We start from the raw sequence: 12,923 nt of genomic DNA, 5'->3' as shown, positions 1-12,923 counted from the left end.
TCTTTCTTAAAATGGCAAAGTCCCCAGAGTTAAAGTTGTAACTCATTTTCCCTTTCACATTCCTTTTTTGCAATATCTCCCAAGTGTTAACTGAGTAACTCAGAGTCTGTCTGATTTTTTATGGTGATTGATGTTGTATCACAGACTTGCATGTGTGTACAGCATATGGGGAGGTGATGAAGATGTTGTGAGGTGGGATGATCTGGAGAGCAGACAAGTATCTCGTTCTTGTAGAAGTCTTGCATTTCTTTTCAAAATCTGTATTCAGAGTCACCTGTAGGTTATCCCTACTCTTGCTGTTTCGCTGAAATCTTGTACATCACTTGCTGGATTTTAAACACTGATGTCCCCAGTACCTGGTCTATGAATAGCATGAGGTTCCACTCAGCTTCATTTGAGCTGCAGTAGCCTCATTGGTGGTGAAAATGTGTTCAATGAGACACTTTGTTTTGTGCTTGTCACAGGCTAAGGTTGTGCAGTTGGGTGGTCACCGTGGCTCAGCTCACAGGCAAGGACTTGCAGGGATGTGGTAACTTGATTTTGTGCCCTGACACAGAGAGAAAGGTCCTTTATGCTCATTTCAACATCCAGAGAGCTCAGAATGGTAACGTGATCCTGTCACAGCGCAGCATGAGGCAGCTAAAGAAGGTTCAGGAGTCTGTGGCTGTGGACGTGTTGGGTAAACAGGATAGGAACCAGTGCTGATATTTAGGAGCATTTTGATGGAGGCAGAAATGGAAGAAGGGTCAGATAAAGCTGGAGGGCATTCGGAGATGGAAGGTTTATGCAGGACAGAGATAGCAAAACCTTCTCAAAATTTAATTTTAAAAAGGTAAGATAACATTTAAAGTCTCTGAGAAGGTCAGGAAATCCCTTGTGCTTGTTTTCTGCTGTTGACTTCTCCACCAGTTCCTTCCCTTGACTTCAACAAGCAGGTGAAGCCCTGAGGGGAAGGAGAGAATTCAGGCCAGGTGGAGGAAGCGTGGTTTGGATTCTGTCAGGATACAGGGGGATGTGCCAGTGGTGGGCAGGTGCTCTAAACCAACATTTGGATCATTGCAGCTGCTCACCTGGACTCTGCTCGTGCTCCTTGCTCGCTCTCTGGCTGGGTGAGTGCCTGGCTGAGTGCTGTATCAGCCTCTGTGGGCTGTCAGTGCCCTTGGCTGAGGGTGCTCTGCAGCAGAGAGAGGTTTGGGGCACAGGAGAAGGGAAAACAGGAAGAAAGAGCAGAACAGGCAGTGCTGAGTTGTGCTGGGAGCAAGAGTATTGAGGGTAATATGAAGCACCTGAATGAAAGCTGGGCTCTCTGGGTTTAGTTTTGGGGCCTTTATTTCATCTGCTGGGGATCACAAGCCCTCCCTAGAGTCCCTCTAGAGACACCTGTGGGAAGGGTAGCTGAAACAGTCCTTTTTTCTCCGCACACCAGTGTGGGTCCACAGATTTCATAGCTGTCATCTTGGTGATGCCACTGGGCTGATTGTAGCCTCATTGGTGTAGAGTCATTGAGGCAATCCCCTCAAATTCAATCCCTTCCCTGCTGCCCAGTGTGGCTGGGTTTTGGAAATGTTCTCCTCACTTTGCCTCTGCCAGGTGAGCTCAGCCTCATGATTGCAGTGGCTGTTCTGTGCTTTGTGAGTTGTACACCCCACAGGAACATGTACCACCTGGTTATGGTTCAACCAACCCCCCAAACCTGCTCTCAAATCCAGTCTGGCCTGGCTTTTATTGGGTGACCACCTGTGAGTTGGCTGGTCTTAATCCTCTCTTTTTTTTCACCTCTTTATTCCCTCTTTTCCTTGTCCTCACCTCCTCCCTCCTGCTTTGTTCTCAGTCCTGAGACTGAAGACCAGCTGGAGGTCTGACCTGCTGATGGGTGAGCTGCTCTGTACCTGCAGGGCTGTAAATAAACTGTGTGTGAGGTTCACTTCACCAACATCCAACATCCCAATGACTCTGCACCAGGCATGCAGTTAGTCCAGTATTTGCAGTGGCCCAGGCTGATGGGGAATAGAGCTAAACAAAGTAGCTTGTGAATCTGGGAATTATCCCACAAGTGTGGTGGAAACCCACTGGAATCTCCCGTGGCATCAGGCTTTGAGGTGCTCGTGTGTGATCTGCAGCCACGTGGTGTCAGAGGGCCACGCTTCAACCCAGGCACAGTTAACTTTTTCTAAGTGAGACATTATGCTTGCTTTGTCCTCCCTCAGGGCTTGGCAGGTCTCTCCATCCTTGCTCCCTAAATAGATGCTCTCATGAACGTGAAGTCCCAGCTGGGCAGTCCCTGGCCCCTCCATCGAGGCCACTGAGCTCTCCTGGAGCTCCCAGTGCTGCAGATGTGAGCACGGTGCTCTGCGCTTGGAGGGGAAGGGTGTCCAGCCAGCCCAGAGCACGGGCAGAGCAGACACAAGGCCAGCCATGTGAACAGAGCAGTTAGACTAAAAATAAGTCCTGGTGTGGTCTTTGCTCAGCTAATTCCAGCCCCGTTGCTGGAGGTGGGGTTGTAATTGAGCGGAACCTGCACGCACGCAGGCACGGAGCCTTGAGGTGAATTGGAGATCTCACTGCCAGTCTGCAGAGAGCTCTGTGGTGCCTGGCAGCTGCCACATCCTGCTCATTTTGCACTCTGTGTATTTTTAAGTAGTCACGCAGCTGCCACTCGAGATGTGATGTAAAGACAGGCAGCGACTCCAAAGGCAAAGAGGGGCAGGATGAAATGTGGGGTGGGAGCTGATGTGCCCTAGGAGCACTGAGGCTGAGCCCAGCCTTTAGAACTGGGCTCTGGACCAGGGGATCTGCTCTTCTGGCTCCATCCTGGGATCCTGGTGTGTTGCTTCACTTCTTGGGCTTCAGCTGCTCTGCCTGTGAAGCTTTCATGCTGGCATTGGCTCTGTGAAAGGATTTTTAGGTTGCTGAACAAATCCCCTCATTGAAGTATCATGTTGCTGCTATTACAATTGATGATGGGGATTTGGGAAAATGAAATTCTGCACTGCTCTCATGTGCATTTTCAGACCCCTGTGGTAGAGAAGAGCATAGGAAGGGCTCCCTCGTAAAGCTGCAGAGATCATTCCAGAGGAGCAGATTGAAGCTTGACAATAACACAGGACTTTGCCCTGCAATAACTGCCTGCCCCATGGAAACAAGCAGCCCCTGAGTGCTCAGAAACCTTTAAACTTGTTTCTTAGTGAAAATCCTGAACAGTGCAGATGGGAGAGGTGGGGAGTACAACCTGTGCTGTTTTGATCAGCAGCATCTGATGCTCTAAGATGAGTGCCTTGTGGTCTGGTATTTGTATCTTGGGATGAACTCCTAGTCTGCAGCTATTGATCCCAACTATGCCCTCGGGAACTGGAAACATGATTCTAGCAGGATCTATTTCAGTAAAATGCGGGGGTAAATATTTGGTCATTTCCAAATGAATAAACACACAGGAGCAGAATTTTTATGAGCTCCAGAGTCCCCAGTGTGCTTTCAGGCAAACCCCAGTGAGCACAGGCCCTTCTGATTTTATGTACAGATAGCAGCAGGGAGCATCCAGGCTCTGCTCAGGTTTATTGCAGGAGGAGGTGTCGTATCAGACATACAGAAATCTGCCACAGAGGGAATGGTGAGGATCACCAGGCCCTCCATGCATTAATCAGTGTAAATCATGGATTTAGTGTGGCTCACGCCAGGATTACAGCGCTACAACCGAGGAATATCTTGGCCAGACACCTTCTCATCCATGTTCTTCTAACAAGCAGTTGGATGAACTCTGTTGAGAGGAACCTCAGCCATTCTGTGTTTTATCAGTAAGTACATGAGGCATATACAGAGCAGGCAATCTGTATACACTCCCCAACCAGCTGAGTTCATCTGTCTAACTGAATGTCTAAATATTGAGAGAATAAAGTGTCTGTACTCTATGAACCCACCAGCCAAAGTTATTTATAAAGAAGAAAAGGAGCGATGAAACCATCGCTGTCTCCTTGCTCTCCTCGACAGTAGCTGTAGTTTGTGAAAAATTAACTATAATTTATAGTCCAAGCTGCATTAATTAACTCTTTGCAGGGGGAGTATTTCACCAGACTTCTGAGAACAGGCTGGTGAGCTGCCTGCAAAGGTTAAATGACCTGCATGGTAGGAATTGTGTAAGAATCCCTGCACAATCATTAATGGCCTTTCTGCGTAGATGGGTTGTGTGAAGGGAAGTCCACCTGGCAGAGTCACTGCCCCGGCTCTCTTCTCTGTTGCCCTGTCATTGATGATAGTCCAGAATAACTGAGGCGTGTGGTGGAAAATAGACTCTCTGAATGACTCCAGTGCTCTGAACCTCTCATGTGTTTATGCTGCTCTGTCCTAACTGGCTGGGACAGCAACAATAAAACGTGGCTGCAGATCATTCACAAAAACATCATCAAGAGGCAGCCCTCTCTTCCCTGTCCTCACCTCCTTACTGCCCTTTTCTCTTCACTTCCTTTTCCCCTCTCTTCTTTGTCCTCACCTCCTCCCTCCCTCCTGCTTTGTTCTCAGTGCTGGGACTGAAGACCAGCTGGAGGTCTGACTTGCTGATGGGTGAGCTGCTCCAGCCCTCCTCCCACCCTGCAGGGGCTTTCTGTGTATCTCAGGACCACCTTTCTTATTCCCACTGGTCAAAAGGAAATGTCACCACTTGCTTGCCCCATGTACACTCCTGGTTTTCTGCTTTTAATTTGTTGAAGTACCTGGGGAGGTTCTTGGTTCATGACTGGTGTTACTGTACAACCCCCTCATCACGTCCTACTGCCTACATGAGTCCTGTTCAACCCTGCTACCACCCAAAACTGCTCCCTTGCTTATTCACTTCTCCACTCATCTCAGCAATTTTACAGTTTTCTGAGTCATTTGGGATAGATGGAGTTGTGTTGGAGGCTGAATGAAGGACTTACTCTGCCACACCAGCCAATGGAGGGTAAAATCTGCCTGGTGTTGGACAGCAGTTAATGTGAAATAGCTGTGGGGAGTAATTGTGCCTGTGGATCACCAGGCACAGCTGTGTAGTGTTTGGTACAGAGGTGAAAGTACCTGCAGAGCTGTAAATAAACTGTGTGAGGTTCACTTCACCAACATGCAACATCCCAATGACTCTGCACCAGGCATGCAGTTAGTCAAGTATTTGCAGTGGCCCAGGCTGATGGGGAATAGAGCTAAACAATGTAGCTTGTGAATCTGGGAATTATCCCACCAGTGTGGTGGAAACCCACTGGAATCTCCCTTGGCATCATTCTTTGAGGTGCTCGTGTGTGATCTGCAGCTGCCTGGTGTCAGAGGGCCACGCTTCAACCCAGGCACAGTTAACTTTTTCTAAGTGAAATAGTTTGCTTGCTTTTGTCCTCCCTCAAAGCTTGGCAAGTCTCTCCATCCTTGCTCCCTAAATAATTGTTCTCATGAATGTGAAGTCCCAGCTGCAGCAGCATCTCAGGGTGATCAGGCACCTTGGAAGGCTCTAGTCTGTGTTTTACCACACAGCAGTGAGATTTTAGGGTTATAAGAGAGAATGATTTGTATTCAGTACATCAAACCTCAAAAAATATCCATTAGGAATTCCTACGACTGGAATAAATACCCCATAAATATAATGTGTGCAGTATGGTCTCACTATTTCCAAAGAGAAAGACAGAACCAGGAATTACCCAAAAAAAGAATTAAAAGAGATCATTGCTTCCCAGCTAGGGAGGGAGGTGCTGCTGTGCCTGTAATGCCACAGGTAGCACAGGGGAAACAAGTGGGGATAATGACTATTTTTTTCTAATACAAGAGCCAGGAAAGGTTAAAAGGATCAAAATGGAGACGTGGCCTTACATGCTGTGTGTGTAGCACTGGAACTCTTGTCACAAATATTGTGGATGCTGCAAGATTAGATTTATTCAAGCAGCAGCTAAACATGTTGGTGGAAGTATCCTGCAAAGACCACTAAATGTGACAACACTGTGGCTGCCTGGGGCTGTCTCTGCTGCCCATCCTGCATGGCCTAAGGAAGATTATCAGTGATTTTCCTTTTTAAGCTTTTTTTAAGCTTCGCCACTGTTGTGGCCAAGACAGCTTTGGCTTGACCACTCTTATAGTCTGAAATGGCCTCATTTCCTGATGGTTTCTTCTCAACAGGGAACTGCCTCTCTCTGTAGCCTTTGCCACATCTCTGTGCTGACAAATGGACTGTAGTAAGATGATTCCATCGTTCAGTTTTAAAACACTTTTTGCTTCTTCGGGATAAAAGGCAAAGTACTTGCAGGAAACAGGGCTTAAAGGATAATGACATTAGAAAGATGCTTCTGGTAGGGGTGATCAACTTGGTATTTTCCTGACAGGTACAGCTCAGCTGAGAGCCCTGCCCTAGAAGTGCCCAACATGCCCAAGCCTCAGTCATGTCAGGATCTTTTTAACCTGTTTAAAAGGGACAAAACTGTTTCGATGGGATGAGGATCCCATGCAATCTTTGGCTGATGAGCACTGTAATCCTCCTTGTATCACATCACACAGCACTGCATCTTCCCATCCACCTTTCTTGGTGGGTTGGGTATCTTCTTATCTGGGGTGTTTCCTACGGGGAGGTTTCTGGGCTCTGATTTCAGTTCTCCCTTTCTGCCTCTCTTGATGTGGCAAGGCTTGCTCCAAAATCATTCCCTGTAGGGTTTATGATGTGAGACTTTGCCGGATGGATAATTTTGCTTGCTACCAAATGGTGTGTTTGATGGTTGCAGGGGTGACAGCTCCCTGCAGCCTGTGTTTGTTCTTTATCCATGTGCCTTTCAATTTGCACCAGCTCTTTGGTTGATGAAGTTTCAGTGCCCCCTGATCCAATGGTACACTTGCAGAGACCCACACTTATCAGAGACCCACAGCTCTCCTCTCCTGAGTAGAAATGTGCTACTATCTCGTAAAGGTATAAATTATAAAGTCTTGTCTGTATAATGAGTCTGCATTCCTCAGATAAATTACAGACTCATAATGGCTTTGGCTTTTAGTTACCATTAATCTTAACTGGAAGGGAGTGCTGGATTTCTTGAAGAAGTGTGGGATTCAGATTTTTGAAAGGTTTTACTGGAGGCTTGGTCAAGCCATCCTCTGTTCCAACACCCCAGTGTGTGCACACTGCTGTCCACATTTGGCTCCCAGCTGGCTGGCAGGACGTGTCCTCAGGGAGCAGCTGCTGTCCCAGGGCTGTGAGCATTTTGGGTCTCTGCTGGAGTGTTTTCCATGTCTGTCTTGTCAGCAGAGCACTTTGGGACAACTTGCTGTGCCCTGGATAACTGTGAAAAGACAGAGCCAGAGGCAATGGTTATTCAAGGCAAAGCATGGAAACAGCTCAGCTCCAGCACAGCCCTGGCCTGTCAGTCAGTGGGAGCAGGAGACAATGGATGGGACAGCCCATGGCTTCAGCCAGGCTGAGCAGGGAGTGGGCCCTGCCCTTAGCCCTGCCCAGGTGACAGTGGCTGCTGAGCTGGGCTCGCCCAGCGGGAATCTCCTCTTGGGAGAGGCACGGCCCCCACGCCTGCAGAGAGTCCCCAGCGCGTGAGGGACAGAACAATCTTGGCCTGGTTGCTCGTGTGCCAAGCATCACCTGCATGTGAGAGGCTTCACAAGGTGCTGGGAGCCCTCCTTTGCCCAGATGTTCCCAGCAGGTGCTGGGCTGGAGCTGGAGCAGGGAATGCAGCCCTTGGCTCTGGTGCAGCCTCGGAGCCCCTGCAGAGGTGGGATGGGCACAGGGGATGCCCAAGGAATGGGGAGCAGCCCTGGCTCCCTCTGGGACAGGCCATGGCTTGCCCTGCTGCTCCTCCTGTGGCTCTGCCTGGCTCCTGCCTGGCTCTGGTTCAAGCTTTCTTCCTCGAGTCCTGTGTCAGAGAGGAGTTCAGTCTCAGTGGTGGTGTCACTAACCTCCCCACAAGGCTCATTCATGCTTTGGAAAACAGGATGGGAGAGAATATCTCCTCAGAAGCTTTAACTACAGCATAAAAGGTGCTGCAGAGTAAGCAGTAGCCACACTGCTGGAAGTGTAACTGTGATAGGGTTTGAGCAAGGTGGGTAGTCCAGGAAAGAGAACTATTTTTAATGAGGTTAAGTGTTCAGCTGTAAAAAATCCACACTTCTTAGTGCCCAGCACTTATTGAACTTATGTGAAGATGGGTCTGCATTCCCCAAAGTTGCTCACCTTCTGCAATCTGTATCAGTGCTCTAACAACTGATTTTTTCCTTCCTAGAAGCCTTTGTTTTACCTTTGGAGACTCTGCTTTGGGCTGTAAGCTTATCAGAGTCTTTCAGAGACAGGAGTTACAGTGAAATTCTGCAGACTGCTTCAGGTTTTCTTCTCACTTACAGGACTGTAAAGCTTTTCTCTAGAAAGAAGTTTAGATTTGGAAAAGTGCCTGTATCCCAGGAAACTTGAGTCATGCTGGCTGCCTCCCCCAGCACGAGCTGGGGCTGGCTGGCTGCTGCTGCTGCACCTTGCTGGGGCTGTTGGGGTAAAGGACAGAGGAAGGGGCTCTGGAAGGACAGAGGAACCCTCAGGAAAGGGCAGGGACAGATGGAGCTGTTCTTGCTTGTGCCAGTCTTGCTCCTGGCTCTGAAAACTCAACTGACAGAGGTGTGGAGCAGTGCAAAGTCCCCTGCAGCACCTCTGGGTCTGGCTCCAGTGTCCTGAGGTGCTCAGGCCTCAGCAGCACGCCACTGGGACTCTGTGGCTCTGCAGCTCCTCTTCTTCCTGACCTCCTGCTTGCCTGCTGGCACAGCATTCTGAGCATGAGGGCCAGGGACAGTGGGAAAGGGGCACTTCCCTACAGCTTGCCAAAAAAATGATCTTGTACTACATGCTGGCTGCTTAGAGGAAGATGAGTCTTCAGCTCCTCACTCACTTGGCCCCTTTTGCTGGGAAAGAAAGGGTCAAGTTGCAGCCCTTGTTGGGACCTGAAGGTGGGTCTGAAGGCACAGGCTAAGGTTTGTAGCTCTGGGGTTTTTACTTTGGCAAATGAACTCGTAGAAAATCATCTAAGGAAGCAGAACTGCCAAACAAAGGAAATAACAATATATTCTTTTTGTGTGTGTTTTTGTTTTCCCCTGCAGTAACCACAACTCTCTCCTCCTGGTCCGGGCATGCCAGAAAATGCAACGAAACAGCCAAGTCCTATTGTGTCAATGGAGGGGTGTGCTACTACATCGAGGGGATTAATCAGCTGTCATGCAAGTAAGTGAGTGGAGTTCTTGTGTCAATATGGAAATTTCTTGGCTGAGGGAGAGGAGACCTTTGTGCAACTGCCACAGGTTGGGGGAGCTCTGAAATTCTCCTGGAAATTGCAGTTTGAGCTGTGCAGGTTCAGAAAGGGGCACTAGAGGGGCAAGGGTGAGGGGGCAAGGATTCGTATTTTCCTTTTTTGTGTGCGTGTCACTGTTCACTTTTCCTGGCTTTTCTCCCTCTAAGAATATGTTTGTCCTGGCTGTTTCTTTTCCCTTTCTTCCCTTTCTCCTCAGCAGCTGCAAGGAAATTTGGGTCCCTTTTGCTCTCCCTGAGCTGACACGTCCTGTCCTCCAGTCAGGGAGGCTTTCAGGGGCACAGCCTCCTCCCTCCCCCATGACTGGAGGGGTCCCTTGCTGAGAGCTGCCCCGACCTCTCCTGTATCTCATGGGCCCAGGGTTAACCCCCAGCTGTTCCCCTCTCTGTGCAGCTTTGTGGCCACTGTGGGATGTTTGTTTCCCCCTTCAAACCTGCAAGAAAAACCAGAGATGTGTACGAAATTACACTTAAAATGAGCTTTGAAGAGTTTGAAGTGGGGCTGCACATCCTGAGGGATGTGGAATGGGATGTGAGACTTTTTCACCCCTGGTTCAGAGCCAGAAAGCCCAATAGCATCTCACACCTCACCCTCCAAGTCTGAGAGTGCCTATGGATGAGCTGTGCAGTCTGATTGCCAGTGCTGGAGGTGCAGGTACCCAGAGCTCACCTGTACCTGCCCCTGGGCTCCTGCCCTGGGTGTGCATTCACTGAGCAGATGGAATCCTCTTGTGAGCTCACCTGGTGATCCAGGCATCACTGCCCAGCTTGGAGAAGCCCAAAGCTGATAATTTTCTCCCTTTGGAACCCAGAGACCTCTCAGTGGAGACACAGCCAAAGGTATTTACATCTGTGAATGTCAGCCCAGCAGCACTGCAGGATGTGATGCTATCAGGTACCTCAGCTCCTCAGGCCTTGGAGGATGCACTGAACACAACCTTCAACCCCCATGGAAAGCCTGGAAGGGCTGGATCACACTGAGCACATCTCCCTTGTCCCAGTACTCCTTTGATTCTGCAGGAGCAGCAGAAAAGGCCATGTGGAAATGCATCCTGCTGAGCTCTTGTGCTCTGGCTTCCAGTGCAGCTGTGGTGGAAGGAGCATCTCCCAGTTCTCCCAGACTTGCCCCTTAGACACAGAAAGAGCTGGGCAGGACAGAAACCAGCAGCTGTGGCTTCCATGTTTCCCACACCTGTGTGGAGCTGGAGCAGCCCTTGTCCACCCAGCCCTGTGCTTTAGTGTAGTTGTCACCGCTGTTGGTTTCTTGGTGGCACTGTGGACTCATCTTGTCAGTGTTCCCCACAGGAAACATGGGGGAAACCCCATTTGATGGCTAAAGTCACAGCCACCATTCTGGGGTAGCTTTAGCCCAGGAAGCCCCAGAAATTCCATTCTTTCCATTCTGGGAAGGGCTGAACCCTTGAAGTGTGGAGGAGTGTATGAATCAATATCTGTAAGCAGTGTGGTCATGGCAGAGGTACAGATTTCAAGGCTGTTTCTTTTGGGAAGAACCTAAATGCAGAAGAATCTAAATGAAGATTGAAACGGGATCAATTTCTAATTACAACAAGAGTTACCTGAGTTCCTACCATGCATCAGAATCACTTTTTCCTAATGAAGAATACTGTGGTAGTTGTCAAATGTCTGCAGCAGACAGACTGTTTTAACCAAAGCAATTCCAGCCTACCTTCCAGCCAGGCTGCTCTGACAGATGATGAACAGAGGGAATGCTCAGTGATGGATTCCATTAAGATTTTATGTGCCACACCAAACAGACCTAATTATTTTATATCATTTAAAGGCCTGAATTCGTCACTTTGCAGATGGTAAAATGATATCCTTTCCTGATGAGTTCCAAGGTACCAATTGCTAAAACCAGATGGGAGCTGAACAGGGCAGGAAAGTGTTACCCAGAAGGAGGTGCTGGGAAGGTCTGCACTGTCACTGCTCATCTGCAAGAAAAGGTAGCTCCATGTTCACAGAAACCCGGGGAGCTGAATGCCTTCCACACAGCACAGTCACCTCTGATCTTACTGCTTCAGGAGATCCCTGGATGCTCATTCTCCTTGGGTGTTTTTATCATTAAATCTCAGACTGAAGATAAGAAAACCTGGCTTTTGAAGTGGTGTAATTTTAGAGTTTCTGGATTCTAGAGGATAATAACTTTTGAGGAATGCAGAAGCATTTGAACTGAAAAGTGTTTCCCATAAAATGGCTCTCCCAATGACAAGGGAAGATGCTGGTGAATAAATAGACTTCACCTTTGCCTGCAAACAAAGATGTGATACGTTCCACGCTTCCTCATTGCACCAAGACAGATCTGCTGCTGTGGTTTGTGAAAGATTCAGGAGGACAAAGGAGAGGAGGCCAAAGATACAGGCTTCCAAGTTCATTTCTGATCTCTGCAACAGCAGCCTTGGCCCTCCAGCCTGACTGTGCCTCTGAGCCAGGAGCATGGAAGAGATCAGCAGGTTCTGCTCACAACCTCTTCAAAGGCTCTGGAGATCAACAAGAGCCCCGTGAGCAGCTCCAGCCAGGAACACGTGTTGTCCATGTGCTGTTTCCATGTCATTCTTCTAATCAGAGCCAGCAGGGCCTTGGGGGGATCCTTTGGTCCCCTGTGCCAGCTTGCAGCCCTCCCTCCCTGAGTGCTCAGGGGGTTCTACCCCCCGCCCCAGCACCCATGTGATGTTACCAGCCAGAATTTTGGAGTGTTCTTGTTCACTGCCTGCCACCATCCTGCGATCAGCTTCTTGGAATGGGTTCCATTCTTGCAGATGTCCAGAAGCACAGGAAATCCTTCCTGTAGATGTTCCCCCTAGCAGTCTGGACCAAAAACAGCAGATGAGTTCTCAAAAAATTTCTTCTCCTGATGTGGTTCATGCTCGATTTGCAACAAATATTGCCTAAATTGGCAGCTGGCTTTTTATTATTATTTTATAACATGCTTCCCAGAAACGTGTTCCTCCTGGTCTTTTAAATCCTGAGGAACAAAGTATTTGCTTGTAATCCCACTTCCTCCCTCCCTTTTTAATACACTTCAGACAGACCTTGGATAAAGCATTTTCTTCACTGAGGAAGAGCCCAGAATGGACTTGGATTGTTCCAGAAATTGTGTCTTTCTGGATTGTGTTTTTCCATAATTTTATCCTTAATTTGAAGTAAACTCTACACATGCTGGTGTCAAAGGAAAGCTGCACATAAAGTGATCTGTGCTGTTATCCTGATGCTGCAAACAGACCACCTGGAATTTAAATGGGAGACATGGGACCTGCCTCAAATATTCTGCAAATTTTCTGCATAAACCTGGGAAATGACAGAGCCACACACAGACAGAACTGACTCAGCAGACCTTGTAAATTAAAAAGCCCCAGGTTCTTGACAGGAAGACTTTCTCGACGCTTCTCCAGATCATTTTGCTCAGAGAGGCCTTGGGAGTCACTCCAGGGCAGTGACAGGTCTGAGTAGAGCACAGAGGGGATGCACACAAGCAAGTCTCCAGGCTGTGAGCTGGGCTGGGGCACACAGCAGAGGTGCCTGGTTTGCTGTGTCCAGTCAAACAGAGCGTTGGGATGACTGGCAGCCTCTGCTCTTGGATCTGCCTCTGTCCTGGAGAGCCCTTGGCACAACTTGCAGCACTTGG

The 12,923-nt window shown here is 48.8% G+C and overlaps 1 protein-coding gene across 1 annotated transcript in view; it reads left to right on the top strand.

Moving 5' to 3' along the window:
* NRG2 (neuregulin 2) overlaps positions 1 to 12,923 on the top strand; it is a 155,997-nt gene that overhangs the window by 115,206 nt on the left and 27,868 nt on the right. Inside the window, exon 5 of the mRNA XM_030284208.4 lies at positions 9,076 to 9,196. Coding sequence (XP_030140068.2) covers positions 9,076 to 9,196 — 121 coding nt within the window. The remainder of the gene's footprint in view (positions 1 to 9,075; positions 9,197 to 12,923) is intronic.

This window comes from Taeniopygia guttata, chromosome 13 (assembly GCF_048771995.1).
Source record: "Taeniopygia guttata chromosome 13, bTaeGut7.mat, whole genome shotgun sequence".
In the NCBI taxonomy this organism is placed as follows: domain Eukaryota; kingdom Metazoa; phylum Chordata; class Aves; order Passeriformes; family Estrildidae; genus Taeniopygia; species Taeniopygia guttata.
Note: the sequence above shows the minus strand (reverse complement) of the source record. Positions and strands in the feature narration are given on the sequence as shown.